This window comes from Callorhinchus milii, unplaced genomic scaffold (assembly GCF_018977255.1).
Source record: "Callorhinchus milii isolate IMCB2004 unplaced genomic scaffold, IMCB_Cmil_1.0 Scaffold3, whole genome shotgun sequence".
NCBI classification, from domain to species: Eukaryota; Metazoa; Chordata; class Chondrichthyes; order Chimaeriformes; family Callorhinchidae; genus Callorhinchus; species Callorhinchus milii.
In genome coordinates this window covers 71,450,935-71,468,020 of record NW_024704744.1, presented here as the reverse complement: position 1 = coordinate 71,468,020, position 17,086 = coordinate 71,450,935, and the positions used below count along the sequence as shown (strand labels likewise).

Sequence of the window (17,086 nt, the reverse complement as noted above, 5' to 3'; positions counted from 1 at the left end):
ATTAAACATTTCTGTAGTTATTTTGTGATTTTTTTTGGAAAATTGCTTCAAATTGCCCATTTCTGAAATATTTTACAATAATGTAACAGCCTCAGATGGTCACATTTTTAGTGAAATAGTGAATTATGGACCTAGCTACAAGAAGAGACTATTTTTGCTAGTAAAATACAGATAACTTGTAAAATCTGGAAAAATTCTTATCAGAATTTATGAAATTGTGCAGAAAAAATCAGCTCTGAGCGAATTTTTGGTACATTTAACATCCTAAACATTTGTAACAACAACATTTATTATCACGAAATACTATTACAAAAAGTCAAAAAGTAGAACTTACAGGCCATTTAGCTTCTTGATCATCCTCATTGAATCGTGCAGCGTATTAAAATCCAACTCTTCTTGAAGCCTCCGGTAACAAGAAGCTTTCTGTATTCAGTAACTGCTGGATGTTTATTGGATGTTGACCGTGTCAAACATTGGTTCACAAACAAGGAAGCCACTATCTTATGAATAACTACTCATGAAAAAGTATGTTGTGTCCAGTATGTACAAACCAGCAGATCGCAGCCACCAGTGTCAACCAAGTGCCTTTTGTGTAATGGCTGTTAAAGGATTTTGGTGCTCCAAAATTCTTTGTAAATTAAATGTGGAATTCTTAGTAGGCTTATACATCTCCTGGAGCCAACCAACAACAGCCCTTGTTGTAGCCTGAAAGCAGCCTGAATACACAGGAGATTTGAGGCCTGAGATTGATTAGTGAGGAGAGGAAATGTGTAGTACATTAGTAAATTACTGCTGTGCTACAGCTATGTCCGCATTCATCATGTGCGAGTCAAAACAGTGAAGTGATGGTGAGCTCTGGGTTCGTGAAGGGGGCATCACAGCAGAACTCAACTTCACAGAGTTTTCCATTATTTTAACTTTCTAATCTGTATGCAGGCAACAAAGATACATCTTATTGTTGTTTCCCAAATGTGTTTCCCACATGGGTGTAGAGGTTCCATTACGTGGAAATTGCAGTATGTTATCAATACTTCAACCATCTCTGTCTTGTTTCTTCTAAGCTCCAAATGTGCCTATCCTAGATGTTCTCACTCCTTGTTGGATTCTCACTGTGATGTAATCAAAACTCACTGCACTCTCACACTGATTAATTCTTTCTTGGTTATGGCCACATAACCACTTCTTTGCTCATCTTGTTATCTTTGCAGCTCTTTTCAGTATTGTCCTTTACTTTGTGCCTTGGCTTTCTAGGTTGTGAATACTAACAAAAATCATGAATAACACTTTTCAAACTGAACTAGTCTACCTGATTGATTGATTGATTGATTGGTTGGTTGGTTGATTGATTGATTGATTGAATCAGCATTATTGGATTTTACGGCATTATTTTCACAATTAGGTTAGTATAATATTCTTCTTTAATTTGTTCAAGAGGAGCTTATCTAGTTATACGGAGTCCTGTAGTGTCGTGGTTAGTGTGCTCATCTCGCAAGCGAGAGTTCAATTTACGAGCGGAGCGAAACCTTAGCCAAGTTTCCTTATTCCACACGCCTCTGTTTACCTAGCAATAAGTAGGAACCTGCTTGTTAGTCGATTGGCGGATAGTTTTCCAGGGGTAATAATCCCTCCAAAAAAAANTTTGGTCACTCAATCCACGACAGTTTGTCGGACACTGTTGTGCACAATTGGCTGTCGGGTTACGCCTACAAAGTACACGGTCACTGCACTTTACAGTATAGTCCACGAAGTACTTTGAGCTGTCTCAAAGGTGTGATAAGGAGCTATATTCAAATGCAAAGATTATTTTTATTATTATTGAACAAGATAAGAAAAGTTGCAACGGAGAGAGTTGAGACGCTAAAGATAGAGGAAGAATCACTTGGGCATTATAGACAGTTAGAGTATTTAAGGGAAAATATTTGGGGTGAAAGAGAAAACAGCTTTTTGGAAGACATTTAAGCAATGGAGGAGATGTAAAAATTCTATTTTAGAAAATAGTGAGGCTATGAATTTGGTAGATGCAGGAGGATTAAGATTAGATCCATTGAAAGTTAAAGATGTAAGCTGCTAGATAGTCTTATAAGGAACATAATGAAACTACGTTTGAGGAATTATAAGAAATAAGATCACCCTTGTCCACCAAAGCATATAATATACAGTATATTCTTTTACTGATACTTTTATACAGAAACACTTCATAGGAACTGAAGGAAAACACCCACATTCTACATTTATTTTGTGGAAATCAGTCCCATTCACACAATTATATGTTCATTTTTAACTTCAGCCCTGGTGCAGCTCTGAAATGGAACATACCAATCCAATGATGATCATCTAAATCTATGAACTCCCCTTCTCCCTCCATCCTGAAAAGAAAAATTGAAACAATATTAGTTCATGTTTTCCTTCACAGTCTTTTTAATCTTCTTATTACAAACCTAAAAAAAGAATGCGTCTTGCATTGCCTTATAAATGTTTAGCCATGTACTAAATGTCCTCCCAACGTGATGGTGCATATAATTTGCCCATTATTGAGGTCCAAAAGGAATCATGCCTTACAACCTGGAGGAAAGCTGCATGGTCAGGAACCGGATGTGGGATAGGATGGACAGCTGGGGTTCAAACCTGACGCCAGGTAATGCACAGGTTCGGTAAGTCCTGACCCACCCTGCCCCCAACCTCTGTAATTCCATTCCCCAGTCACTCCACCTCACCCCCTCCTTAGCCTCCTTCAAGTCCCGCCTCAAGACCCTCCTCTTCGACCATGCCATCGGCCACCCCCCTTCCCCTCCCCACCTCCTTAGCCTCCTTCAAGTCCCGCCTCAAGACCCTCCTCTTTGACCATGCCATCGGCCACCCCCCTTCCCCTCCCCTCCATTCTCCCCCCCTGTTTCGGGTCTGAAATGCTGTACATTGTAAAGCACTTGGGATGTCCTCCTGATGTGAAAGGCGCTATACAAATGTAATCTTGTTGTTGTTGTCTAAGGGATAGGCTGGGGAGGTTTGTCTGTATGTCTTACTGCCTTTTATCCCTATCTAAATAATCAGCAATAGCTCAACTACTCAGAAGGAAATGATTTCCATTGTATTAAGTATTAAAGTGCTCTGTCATCAAGTTATATGAAAAATGACTGTAATCAAAAACTGTGGATCAAGTAAATTCAAGTTTCCTAACTCCACACTCTTGCTCCCTACAAGTCAATCTTTTCAGTATTATCAAACATTGGAGCAGAGTAATGGAGCTTAAACTGACAATGTTTTGACTCAGAGGCGAGCGCTACCAACTGAGCCGGGCTATATAAAATTAGTGCTTTATACTGTATTATATTGAGATAGTAAAACCAAACGTCCTGTCCTACTATTTTCAGGTGGATGTTAATGATTCCATAAAATTATTCAAAAGAAGGGACTTTCTCCTGGTGTTTAAACCTTTGTATTGTGGAATCCTCTAGCATATTGGTTAGAGCGCTTGCCTCGCAAGCAAGAGAACCTAGGTTTGATTCCTGGGCAGAGTGAAACCTTAGTCAAGTTTCCTAACTCCACACGCCTCTATTCACCGAGCAGTAAATAGGAACCCAGCTGTTAGTCGATTGGTGGATCCCTTTTCTGTGGGCAATTATCCCTTGAAAAGAATAATAATAATTTGCTCACTCAATCCACGACTGTTGTGGGACACTGCTGTGTGCAATTGACTGCTGCATGTTGCCCACAAAATATGCAGTCAATTTACTTTACAGTATTCTGTGAAGCATGACGTCTCAAAGACGTGATAAGGCGCTATATCAAATGAAAGCATTATTATTATATTGTATTAATTTGTTGTTTACCTGATGGTAATTTATAGGACATTGCTGGTGCAAATGGCTGTAAAAATATTCACTCGACTGAACATTAATTATTTGTGAAACACTCTGCAACAGCATCATGTGATTAGAGGCTACAGAATTACAATTTTTTTCTAATTGAAGAAAACAATTTTTTCTTTAAACACAAATACTGTACAGTCACATATTTTATACATTTGTACCATCATTACATATGTTGTACATGTTAACAACAACAACAAAATTACATTTGTATAGTGCCTTTCACATTGGGAGGATGTCCCAAGGTGCTGGACAGACAGTTTTCGACCCGAGCTGGGGGTTAGGGTGGGGGTGGGTGGAGGGCAGGGGGGCGGGCAGGGAGATCGAAAGCACGATCGAAGAGGAGGGACTTGAGGTGGGTCTTGAAGGTGGTGAGGGAGGGGGTAAGATGGAAGGACTGCGGGATGGAGTTCCAGAGGGGGCAGAGTGGTGGAAGGCAGATCCACCAACACTGGAGTGAGAAAGGCAGAGGATGTGAAGCAGGCCAGAGCCCACTGAGAGAAGGGAGCGAACAAGATGGTTGGGGGTTAGGTGGTCGGAGAGGTAGGGGGGAGCAAGACCATGGAGGGCTTTGAAGGTGAGGACCAGGATCTTGAACTGTATCCTTTGGGTGATGGGAAGCCAGTGGAGTTGGGCAAGGATGGAGGTGATTGGGTCACGGAGCCTAGTGCGGGAGAGGATGTGGGCTGCAGAGTTCTGGATGATCTGCAGCCTGTGGAGGAAGGAGTTGGGGAGGCCGACAAGCAGTGAGTTTGCATAGTCGAGCCTCGATGTAATGAAGGCATGTATGAGGGTTTCAGCGGTGTGAGACAGTGTCGGAGCTGGGCGAAGTTGCGGAGGAGGGGGAGGCAGAGCGGGTCATGGCGCAGATATGGGGTAGAAAGGATAATTGAAGGCGCTGGACTGGCTTAGCAAGGTTGAATGTGCAACCATGGATGGTGATACTATCAGCGCCTGAGGTGAGGAGGCACTGACGGGAGCCAATCAGGAGAGCCATGTTGACGTTAAACTGAAGAAAATCAGGACTGCAGTGGTCCTGGAGTTGAGAGTGGAGGCAGAGAGGTAGAGTTGGGTGTCATCCGCATACATGTGGAAGTTGACCCCATGTCTGCAGATGATGTCACCAAGAGGGAGCATATGGATATTGAAGAGGAGGGGACCAAGGACAGAGCCCTGAGAAATGCCACACGAGATGGTCCAGGGGCTAGAGGGGAAACCGTTTGAGGAGATGAAGTGGAGGCATGTGAGAGGTACGATGTAAACTAATCAAGGACAGCACCGTGGTGGTTGAGGTGAGAGGAGAGTTGGTGGATGAGGATAGAGTAATCGATGGTGTCAAAAGTAGCAGAGAGGTCAAGGAGGCAGAGGGAGCCCTAGTTGCAGATGGACAGGATGTCATTTGTCACTTTGACCAGGGAGGTTTCTGTGCTGTGGGTGGCACAGAAATCCGATTGGAGGGGTTCGAGAAGGGAGTGGAAGGAGAGGATGGAGCGAAGCTGAGAAGGAACAACTCATTCCAGGACCTTGGAGAGGAAGGAGAGGTTGGAGATGGGGTAGTTAGGGAGTAGAGAAGGGTCCAGGGAGGGTTTTTTAAGGATAGGAATGATGACAGCGGTTTTTAAAGGGGTGGAAACAGTAGCAGAGGACAAGGAAAGGTTAACAATGTCAGTAAGTAGAGGGCAAGGAGGTGGAGCTGGGAGGTAAGGAGGGGAGTGGGGATGGGATCGAGGAAGCAGGTGGTGGGTTTCATACAGGGTATGATGGTGATGGGAGAGGTGGGGAAGACAGGTTTAAAGGTGTGGAGGGAGGGATGAGTAGGGGCCGGGGTGGGAGAGGGAGATGTGGAGGGGGTAGCAGTTGCAGTGGCAGAGGCAGCTGAGCGGATTCCCTCGACTTTGGATTTGAGGAAGTCCAGCATCACCTCGCAGTTGGCATTTGAGGTGAGGATGGGTGAGGCGTAAGAGGGTGAGCAGAGGAGCCGGTTCGTGATGAAGAAGAGGAACCTAGGGTTGTCATTAGCGTCCAAGATTGTCTTGGAGTAAAACAACAATTTAGAGGCGGCGAGGGCGGAGTGATAGGATTTGACATGGTCCAGACAAATCTGCCGATGGACAGTTAGGTTTGATTTAAGCCAGATGCGCTCAGTGGAACGTGCCTGGGTTTTAAGGGAGCGGAGGTGGCTGGTGTACCAAGGTGATTTGTGTGAGTTGGAGCCGGTTCGGGAAGAGAGTGGAACGAGGTAATCGAGAGTGGAGGAGAGAGAGCTGTGGAGAAGGGTGACCGAGGAGGATAGGTCATTGCGGTAGAATAACTATAGCTATAGCTTATTGATCTAGGTCAGGGTCACTTACTTATTCTCATTAAACTTTCCAATGTACTTTAAACCATTTGGCCAAGTGTAGATTCCAGTACCATGGAACATGTTGTCTTTAAATTCTCCTTCATAGATTGCACCGGAGGCATGCTCTAGTTTTCCAAAACCATCCATCTATAAGAGAGAAAAAATCACTCCCATGAAAGCAATACATTCTGTATCAACATTCTGTAATGGGATTGACTAATCTGGACTCTGCCTCAGAGTCACAAAAATAGTTTAAATAAGATGTATGGTAGAAAACAAGTTTTAAAAATTATAAAATAAATTAAGAAATGTATAAATTAACAAGGCCTCAAATATCTACTGTTAGAACAAAACAGGTAGTTGTAAATAGCTGATGATTACATTGGTAATTTTATTAATTGAAACATGATAATATACAAACTTGCAATTCATTCTTGGTTTAATTATTAATCCTTTAAGGAGCTTTGGAGCAAAATATCTACAGAACATGAGTGCTCTGAATGTTGTGAAGCGAATCCTTCACTTATATCCTTTTCCTGTTCTCTATTTCTCCCTCTAATGGATTATATATATATATAATATTATATAATATATAATAGATAGAGATATACATAATATATCAAATCCAAGGATTATTATTATATATTATTATTTTGAGCATCATAAATCACCATCCAAACATGGGTTCAGGCTAATTTAGATACCTTCAAAGATTGCTCTGTCTATTTTTGAGCAGAATGCATTGACAAAGTCCTTGTTCTCCCTATCAAAGTGGTACAATTCACTCCTAACCAAGACCAAAAACTGATAGCATTTCTGCTGAGGCAAATACGTTTGAGTAAAATGGTAGTTGTTTGCTCCAGTGTCTTATACACTGACCTTTCCTTACATGCAAAGTTAGAAAATATCAGCACATCAAATTTGCCCACAAAATATACAGTCAATTCACTTTACAGTATATTCTGTGCAGCCCTTTGAGACTTCTCGAAGGTGTGATAAAGCCATCTCATTAGTAATATTATTATTATTACTATTATTATTATCATTATTATCACAGCACTATCACAGCTACACCTAATGTCCACACTGGGATAGATAATTACCTTGATTTGTAGATTCAATGCAAAGTAATTAAATTTGCAATTGCTTCTGAGTTAGAGGGAACTGAAAATCATAGGAGGCAATGAAGAGTTTTGGTGCATACTCTTGTCAAGCTCACAGAGAGCTTGACAATAGTATGCACCCAGGCTTATTTCTAGCAAATAAGTTTCAATGTGGTAAAATACAAAATACTACAAGTTGGAAGTCAAAACAGGAGGCAACTGTAGAATTTACAACAGAGGATGTTGAAAGGATGTTTTTTTTAGATTTGCATTTTCACAGTTCCTCATCCCGATGAAACTTCTCAAAGCACTTTACAAGTATCAGTGTTAAGTATAATAACTGCTTTCAGTAGACAAACACGGCATCCAATTGTGTCAGTAAAGTTTCACAAATGGCCATGAGGTGACTAGTTAATCTGGAGGACAATGGAATAATTCCCTTTTGTTATGAAACCTTTTAATGTCCATCTGAGTAATTGGATGGCAGATTCAACCTTGGTTTAACATCTCATCCAAAAGATTTTATCATTGATTATTGACTTTTCATGTTCAAACAGTCAGAGGCAGGATTAAAAAAGATAATAGCATGATCAACTGAATTGCCAAATCATTTAAATTAATGCGATTCGTGCTCTGGGTAAATTGAGCTTGACATACTGTATATATTTAAAAATAATGTGACTCATGTGTCAGATGGCAGGTTTGCTGTTACATTTGCCAACATAACATTCTATAATATATAATAAAGTTCTCCGGGACGCTATCCCGAATGAAGGGCACTACATAAATGCAAGTTGTTGTAGTTTATTATTTTTATTTCCAGATTATTATCCCATTTTAAATGTGTTATTAATTTAGGTTTCATTTAGGTATATATTGCCCACAAATATACAGTCAATTCACTTTACAGCATATTCTGTGAAGTGCTTTGAGACGTCTAGGAGACGTGAAAAGCGACATATCAAACACAAGGATTATTATTATTATAGTTCTAGTTGCTGCAACACAACCTCTAGATGCAGTGCAGGCAACAATGAATCTTATCCTCAGTATTAAAAGCATCAGCTATGAGGAACGATTAGATACATTAAAAATAATGTGACTCGTGTGGGATGGCAGTCAATCCTGTGCAGGTTTACTGTTACATTTGCCAACATAACATTCTATAATAAATAATATAATAAAGTTCTCTGGGACGCTATCCCAAATGAAGGGCACTATATAAATGCAAGTTGTTGTAGTTTATTATTTTTATTTCCAGATTATTATCCCATTTTAAATGTGTTATTAATTTAGGTTTCATATGCCTTGTAATTCTGGTGGAAAGGGACCACCCTGCAGCTGCTGCTGCTAGTTCAAAGAAATGTTAAATTTACTCCTCATAGAAATGTACCTGCAAATCTAAATGTATTGGCTATTCATCTCTTTGCTGTTTATAGTATATTGCTGTTTTGTAAGGTATTTAGCCACTGACTTACAGATAGAACTTTCCCTATTTACATTTTTTTAAATTAAATAAACATAAATGCATTGAGGATAGTGCAGCTTTAAGTGACTTCCTGTCAACTTAGTTACTAATTATATTTGACAAAAGTAGTGATAAATTGAATGAAGAATAAAAGGCTTATTATAAACTATTTATTGTGCTGTTGCAGGTGTTTGCGACAATACCAGCTACATAAACTTTGACGAACTACCATGATTCATAGAAATGTTCCCGAATAAGTCATGTCTTGCTTCCTTTGTTTGTTACATTCAGCAGTCTAGCTAATTCTTCTAATAGTATGGAAAAAATACAAGTCATAGATTCAAACAGGATGAAAAACAACCCAAAACATTAAAGACTAATATGTTTGTGGAACAGACATATTCTGCTAGCTAAAAAATCCAGAGCAATTTTTTGGTGGAATAACCTTTTGGATTTGCGCTTACAGACCAAAGTCTTATTTCTCAAAAGGGAGACTGCATCTATTAACTGTACTGAAAGGTTACAAACACAGATTTTTAAAAAAGGTAAAATTCACAGTTCCTACTGGGTTTAATATAATTACTTGTTTTTTTCTTCATTTCCCCATACACTTCAACCACAAAATTAATTGTACTAGTATTATCTGGAACCTAAAGGTTATACCTATTCTTGATTATTTCATTATGTTTAATTTGGTTTAAAAACACAGCTAACCTTGTCATTTTTCCAGTTTCCTGTGTAGACAATGCCACTTGGGGTTGTATGAATTCCAGTCCCATTTCTCTCCACGATACCATCTTCAGATTTTATGCATTCACCATCTATAACATTCATATAGAGTAATACAGTAATGTAATAATAATCCTTGCATTTGATATAGCGCCTTATCACTTCTTCGAGATATCTCAAAGTGCTTCACAGAATATACTGTAAAGTGAATTGACTGTGTATTTTGTGGGCAAAACATGACACTCAATTGTGCACAGCAGTGTCCCACAGACAGTCACGGATTGAGAGACCAAATTATTATTATTTTTATTTTTTGAAGTGATTATTACTCCTGGAAAAGCGATACACCAATTGACTAACAATCGGGTTCCTACTTACCTCTAGGTTATCAGAGGCATGTGGAGTAAGGAAACTTGGCTAACATTTTGCTCTGCCTGGGAATCGAACCCAGGTCCTCTCCTTGTAAGGCGAGTGCTCTATCCAATATGCCACAGGACTCCACAATGTATGCATGTGGCTCTGATGATGACTAAAATTCAAAACGTTTGTAAAAATAATCTTATTGATTGACTTGTTTAACTCACCATATCTATCTTCATTGGGGAAGATGATGTTCACTTTAATGAATCCAGGAGTTTCTGAAGGAAAGTACAGGGTGACCAAAAAATTGTGATACTGTTAAAGTGTCTAATAAGTTTTCAAGAAATTATAATATTTTGGGTTTTTTTAGATAATAGAGTAATTTAGCACTTTTTGGTCACCCTGTAAAAGCAAATACATTATTTCACACTTAACAGATGGAAAGTGTAGCTAAAGATGGTATTTATTTCTCTGTTACATTGAGTAAGTCATAGAAGAAAAAACACTACAGTATTTTTAAAAGTATACCTTAATCAATTACTGTATATAATTTTGGAAAACAGGTGACACAGTAGTTCACCAAATGCACTCGGTTTAGCATCTCATCTGAAAGATCGGCACCTCAAACAATGCAGCACTCCCTGAACAGTGGTGGATTGAGTAACCAAATTGCTTCCCAGCTTCACTCCTTCCTCTCTCGCCATTCCCTTTATGAACCCCTCCAATCAGGGTTCCATGCTACACACAGCACAGAAACAGCCCTGGACAAGGTGACAAACGACAAATCACCTGGTCAAGGTGTCAGATATAAAATAATACTACCTGACTCTGTCTTTGATTTTCTTTTCTTGAGTGCTTTTGCTACAAAAGAAAGTAAACATGGAAGCTAAAGCGACTTAGAATGCACAGAGCACTCTTCAGTCAGTAAAGCACAGCATAATTTGTTTTACGATTCGTTTGTGAAGTTTACATACACTAAGGAATGTGAGGAAAGAGCTGAAAAGCAGGAATAATGACAAAAAGTGGGCATTAAAATAAAAAGCGGGATTAGTAACAAAAAGCAGGAATTAATATCGAAAGGCGGCATAAGTACTCTCTCCTGGCAGTTTCTATGATGAGGGTCCTGAGCCAGGTGGGTCTGCGGTATTCCAGGCACTGAGCCAGCCTGGCTCAGCAGCAAGACTTGGAAAGGCAGACCAGTCACTGGGGGCAGGGAGTCATCCCACTCAGCTCCTGTTAACCCTGCAAGCCAAAGCCCTAACGGGCAGGTGATAATCCCTCCAAAACCCCCAAAACAATAATAAATTGGTCATTTTCAATCTACGACTGTTTGTGGGACATCGCTGTGCGCAATTGGCTGCCGCGTTCGCCCACGAATATACAGTCAACTCACTTTACAGTGTGTTCTGTGAAGCGCTTTGGGACGTCCTCCCGACGTGAAAAGCGCTATATCAAATGCGAGGATTATTATTATCATTATTATTACTTAGGTATGGTCCTGGCTGGACAAGCAGCGGGAAAGCTCGGCCGACGGCAATATCAATGGCAAGCTCTGTGGTCTTAGCTGGTTAGACTCCAGCGGTTACCCCAACGCGCGCTCTGGGGCGCCCAGACCCCTCGCCTCTTGCCAACCCGCGCCTCACGCTTTCCGGAATTAGGTAAAGAGGATGCACCCCCCCGCCCACCCCCAGGGAGAGCGAGTGCATTCCATTCCATTGCAACAAATCTCCCGGGGATTTCCATGCGTGTGAGTGGGATGAAGGGTTTGGATACCTGTTAAACACGGTGATGGGTTCAGGCGGGTGTCAAGACTTCCCCCCACCCCCCAAAAAAAAAATCGCCATTCCAGCAGCAGCAGCAGCAGCTCCGCCCATACCCCACCCCCCCCACCTACCGGGCATGTTCTCGGGCAAAATGTCAAGACGAGTGGCTGAGAGGAAGGGGGTGAAGCCTCGGTCACACACACACCCACACACCCACACACGCACACACACGGTCACCGTCGCTGTCACACCGCGTCCGTCGGCGAGACCTGCGAGTGGCGTCGCTGCTTGAGGCCGCGTCTCCATGGCAACCGACGCGTCGCCCTCCCTCCCTCCCTCCCTCCTCCCTCCCTCCAGCCGGAACTCGCCGGACATCACTTCCGGGTGAGTGGGTGGGTGTGTGTGTGTGTGTGGGGTGGGAGGTCAGGCTGGAGCGGCCTGTGAGGGAGACGCGGGAGTCGAGCTCGGGCCGTTGCTGTTGCTCGGGGAGGAGAGGAGGAGAGGAGGAGGAGGCGGCGGCTTGACTTGGGGCTGGTGCCCCGGTTGGCCGGTTTAGCTGCCTGTGGCTGTGAGCGGCGCCGTTCAAACGCCCGGCGAGAGGGAGGGCCTCGCACCCCCCCCACCCCCCCCACTCGCCCCCACCCCCCAGTGTAAGCGGCGCCGGCGGTTGTTCGGACGGGATCGACTTCGAGACCCTCTCACTCGTTTTCAAATCCCTTCAGGGCCCCTCACACCGCCTCTCCCTCTCCCCCCTCTCCCCCCCTCCATTCCCAGCTCCGGGGTCGTGTTCGTCCCTCTCCCCTCCTCCTCCCTCACCCCCCCCCCCCCTCTCCCATCCTCCTCCCTCCCCCCTCACCCCCCCCCCCTCCCTCACCCCCTCACCCCCCCCTCCTCCTCCCTCCCCCTCACCCCTCCTCCTCCCTCCCCCCCCTCACCCCCTCACCCCCCCCCCCTCCCTCACCCCCCCCTCCCTCACCCCCCTCACCCCCCCCCCCCAGCTCCACCATCGGTGGCTGTGCCTTCAGCCTCTCCCCCACAATCTCTCCGCCTTCGCCCCCTCCCGCCCCACTTTCCAATCCCGCTCAAAGACCTTCCTTTTTGATGGTGCTCACGGTCACCTGCCTCCCCCCCCGGTTCGGGGGTCAGGCTCCGCCACCGTCGGAGCGCTCCGGGACGCCACCCCGCGTGAGGGGGCGCTATGCAAATGCAAGTTGTTGCCGTCCGTTCTCCCCAGCCTCTGCCCTCCTGCCCTGCCCCCTGGCTCGCTGCTGCTCGCCTCCCTGCCCTGCCTCGTGACCCGTCGGCCCTCCCTTTTCTCCTCGCCCTGGCTCAGAAATGTAGTCCGTTCGCTGAGTCGAGTCGCCCGCTGCGAGAGCTAAAACGCAGCTCTGCCTGTTTGAACGAGGCTTTGCGTCTTCTGTCATCTCCTTTGATTGGCGGGAAATCTCAATCGTTTGGTTTGGGGACTCTTGATTCATTGTATCTGTATTTGGGTTTTTGTGTGCCTCCGACACCCAGCGGATCCTGGAAAAAAAAGTTATCCTCCCTCCGCATAAGTGTCACTAACGCTTTTACGTGGTTGTTTGTGGGACATTACTGTGTGAAAATTGGCTGACCGTTTGCCTGCTAATACACAATAATTCTTGGGAAGTGCTTTGAGATGTCTTGATGATGAGATAAGCAGCTATATCATATGCAAGGATTATCATATTACACCAATGTGGTGGGCAGTTCTGTATATTGTATTGATATAATATTATTGATATAGCCTTCAGCCACTCTGCCCCCAACCTCTGAAATTTCATCCCCCAGTCACTCCGCCTTGCCCCCTCTGTAGCCTCCTTCAAGTCCCACCTCAAGACCCTCCTCTTCGACCATGCCATCGGCCACCCCCTTCCCCTCCCTTACCCCCCCAACCCCAGCTCGGGTCTGAAATGCTGTACTCTGTCCAGCACATCCTCCCGACATGAAAGGCGCTATACAGATGTAATCTTGTTGTTGTTGATATGTATTGACTGATCACCACAATATAGCTTAGTGTTTCAGATAATGTGTGGTGTTCCTGGATTCACTCCAGGATTACAGTATTTATGTATCCAGATCTAATTACAGTTGGACTGTTGTGTAGCTTTTGATCATATCTTTGCTCTTTTGGTGTGACTCACACCAATAGTTGTGACAAAGGTGACAAAATAAATGAGGGCAATATGTAATGCACATTATCCGGAATGTGTTCTACTTAAATGTCTGTGTCCTGAATGTCTCATTAGGAGCTTTAAAAAACAAACAAGCAATAACCAGAGGAATGCTGTTAACAGCATTAACTCTATAAATATGCACCACAATCTTTATGGAAAGGTTTAGAAATGTAGACTTATGTGAAGATTGTAATAGAATTCTTCAAAAATGTAGTCATAGCAGGTTTCCATGCATGAATATTAATATTAGGTTACTATTATAGTATTGTAATGTTACTCATTATGTTTTAATAATCTCAACTCTTACTGTGTTTGCATTGGCTTCAAACACTTGCCATCCATGATGTAATTTGAATTAAGTGCAGGCTTCACAATAGGGGTACATGTGACAAGTGAAATAACTTACTCCTTATGTTCTGAAATCCATAAGTTTGAATTTGTTTCTGTATGAAATACCTGTGTTTTGTTCTGTCTGTTACCATAAATGTTCTGACATATGGAGTGAAATTCTTAGGTGCAGGTTTTTGCCCAATCCCTTATTAGCATGTTGTAGGTGAACTTTAAAGTGGAAGACTTGATAATGTCCAATATAATGGACATTTTGTTTGCTCACCTAATGTTACTAAAATAAATTGAAAACTTGAGAATTAAGCAAATGAACAATTTTTTTTATCATCTTCGGCCAGAGCCAAAAGCTTTACAGAGTATTTCTGTGTAATTATGTGCCATAAGTAACAACAACTTTCACTTATATAGCGCCCTCCACGCAGTGTAGCGTTTCAGAGCATTTAACAGTGGTGGAGCCTGACTCTGAGCCGGGGGGAGGGGGGTACAAGTGTATCATGATTAAATAATAAACTTGATTAAATAATCTAATCAACTTCATCCTAAACCGCTTTTGAAGATATATTAAAGAGTTAGGATGTCCTTAATTTTAAATTCATAACTTTACGTGCAGATGCAATAATTAAACTTGAATTCTATTGTAAATTGGTTAGTTTGGAGTTCCTGACGCATCATTCAAGATTTACATTGTGTGGAAAGAATCAAAGTTGGTAGAAGGTTCAAATATGTTAACCATTGAGAAATCAGAAGAAATTTCACATCACCTGCTTTATTCTCGCCAAAGCGAAAGGTCTATTAAGTCAGATATGAGGAAAGAGGTATAGTGGCCTAAAATATTCAGTGATGGAGACCTGTACCTTAAGAAGAAAGGCTTTCTAACATTGCTCAGGGAAAAGTGATGAAGAATATTTGTCACTCAAAGTATGCCATCAATTTTTCCTTGTTGCTGGTGCCTACTCAACAAACTGATCCAATCATGTATTCTCAGAATTCAAAGTGAGGTATATGATGAAGTGACAGTTTCTGCTTTCATTCATTCTTGGGCCTTAGAGTAGAGGTAGCAGATGATTTTGCCAATAACATATTGTCATCATTTTCCCATTGGAAAGCATTTTTGTTTATGAAGAAACCAATGATATCCTTTGCACGATTAGTTTGGTGTAATAATTTAGAATTCCACTCCAAGATTATCTGAATCTGCAGTAGAAAACCCCATTTTATTAGAAAACATAGGAAAGGTAAACGCACAAAAATCGGGATAAAGAAGGCCACAGGAGTAAAATTTGCAATTCCAGAGATGCACCAGTCAGTAGAACACTATTGCGTCACCTTTTCATGTAACAAAAATCAAGGAATTGTTTTGTAATTTTTTTAGATAGAAGTTCATTATGTGTAACGCAGTACTCTTCGTAACCAAGTTAAATTTGTTTGTTCAGTGAAAACTGAAAATGAATTCCGGCAGAAGGAGAGGAAGACCAAATCAAGGAGGAGGAAAGTTCAAAAAGCATGGTGGAGCGAGCCATAGTGGGAAAGCTTCGAGCAAATTGTGGGATGAAGATGATTTCTGTTTCGACACGACACCACTTGTCCTTAAACGCTCTCGGGGTGCGGGTAGAGGAGGATCGAGAGGAGGATCAAGAGGAGGATCGAGAGGAGGATCGAGAGGAGGTTCTAGAGGAGGATCTAGAGGAGGATCTGGAGGATCTAGAGGTGGAACCAGAGGCAGAGGTGCAACTACAAGTAGAGCTGATCCTCCAAGTAGGCAATTCCTACCAAAAGAATTCAAGGAGCCAGGAGAATTCAATCTGTTCGCTAATGCAACTATGCCACAAAGGTACGTGTAGCACTTGAGCAACAAAGATTAATACTTTGGCTACTTTTACGCCAATTGAACGTTTGTGTTTAAGTTCTCAAGTAAGAGTTTGATAAACTGAATTGTGATTTCCCACATTTCTGATTCCAGCTGCTGCTGGGGGAGTTGTTGAACAGAAGCAATGGTGGGGGTTGGTTTGGGTGACCCATAGTGATTCCTACTTACTACTTAGCAGCATAACTGTGATACTTACAGATGTCTGGAAACACTTTTTGACTGCCCGCCTGATTTATGGGGCCTAAAGTTGAGATGTTTTAAAAAGACTTAAATAATGCTGAAATGTCCAATAATCTTAACAAATTGTGGGCGTCACTGTGTCATCTATTTTTATTGTGTACACATTGTTTTACATGATGTGTGAAAAAGGGAAAATGTTTGATTCCCCTCCATTACCATTATTAACTTAAAACACAATCTATTTGCATGGTTTAATTAGTGATTAAAAATCACGTGTGCGAGAGGTATCAGTACCAAGGAGAGCTGCTCTGGTTAGTTTGATGAGACTTAAGTACCCTTTGTGAGCATCCTGTAATTGTATTTTCTGCAGATCAAGTTTGGATGGTCAAAGCGGAAGCAAGTTCAAATCCAGATCTGAAAGCCGAGTGCCTTTGCAGACTCTACACATGACCACTGAGAACCAGAAGAAGGTCCGGGCACTCCTCCGAGAGCTTCAAAACCAGGAGACAGACAGCACGACTGAGTAAGCTGTTGTTGGGGACTGTGGTAAAGGCAAATTCACATAAGTCTGATCTGTTAAATCGTATTATCGTCTCAGGCGTACATCTGCCCAAGTCCCGTTGAATTTCCTATTATTTATACTTTTCGTGTAACTCATACTTTGCATAAGTCCTACTCAATATTTGGTTGCAGCTGATATGACTTGTGTGAGGTTTACACATCTTCGCATCTTTTTCCCTAGTCTTTGCTTTTGTCACACTTGGACATTTTTTCAGTCCATTAAATAGCCCGGACTCTTAATTTGAACTATCGTGTTTTTTTACAAAGGGCTTTGGGAAAGACTCTCTTAGCATCATCCGGAT

The 17,086-nt window shown here is 42.4% G+C and overlaps 2 protein-coding genes across 4 annotated transcripts in view; one reads left to right on the top strand and one right to left on the bottom strand.

Annotated features, from left to right (window-relative positions):
* Positions 1 to 2,149: 2,149 nt before the first annotated feature.
* On the bottom strand, positions 2,150 to 11,973 carry morn2 (MORN repeat containing 2). 3 transcript variants are annotated; one of them, XM_042333488.1, is made up of 6 exons: positions 11,762 to 11,973; positions 10,690 to 10,728; positions 10,092 to 10,145; positions 9,493 to 9,599; positions 6,218 to 6,354; positions 2,150 to 2,366 (listed from the first exon to the last, which is right to left on the bottom strand). In XM_042333488.1, exons 1-6 carry the CDS (start codon positions 11,934 to 11,936, stop codon positions 2,264 to 2,266), a joined length of 615 nt encoding a protein of 204 aa, XP_042189422.1. In that variant the 5' UTR covers positions 11,937 to 11,973; the 3' UTR covers positions 2,150 to 2,263. The 3 variants fall into 3 exon arrangements, with proteins under 3 accessions (XP_042189422.1, XP_042189423.1, XP_042189424.1); XM_042333489.1 differs by lacking the exon at positions 10,690 to 10,728; XM_042333490.1 differs by lacking the exons at positions 10,092 to 10,145; positions 10,690 to 10,728.
* A 57-nt stretch (positions 11,974 to 12,030) lies between these two features.
* Positions 12,031 to 17,086, top strand: part of dhx57 (DEAH (Asp-Glu-Ala-Asp/His) box polypeptide 57) — a 32,779-nt gene continuing 27,723 nt past the window's right edge. The window contains 3 exon segments of the mRNA XM_042332702.1: positions 12,031 to 12,198; positions 15,610 to 16,007; positions 16,594 to 16,746. Coding sequence (XP_042188636.1) covers positions 15,622 to 16,007; positions 16,594 to 16,746 — 539 coding nt within the window. The 5' untranslated portion in view covers positions 12,031 to 12,198; positions 15,610 to 15,621.

What these genes read in the sequence shown, in the direction of transcription:
- morn2 (XM_042333488.1), bottom strand. Translation starts at nt 11,936, where the DNA reads ATGGAGACGCGGCCTCAAGCAGCGACGCCACTCGCAGGTCTCGCCGAC. An exon ending in TTTGCCCGAGAACATGCCCG is followed by an intron (nt 10,729 to 11,761) that starts GTAGGTGGGGGG and finishes TTTCTTTTGTAG; the next exon opens with CAAAAGCACTCAAGAAAAGA. An exon ending in AAAATCAAAGACAGAGTCAG is followed by an intron (nt 10,146 to 10,689) that starts GTAGTATTATTT and finishes ACTTTCCTTCAG; the next exon opens with AAACTCCTGGATTCATTAAA.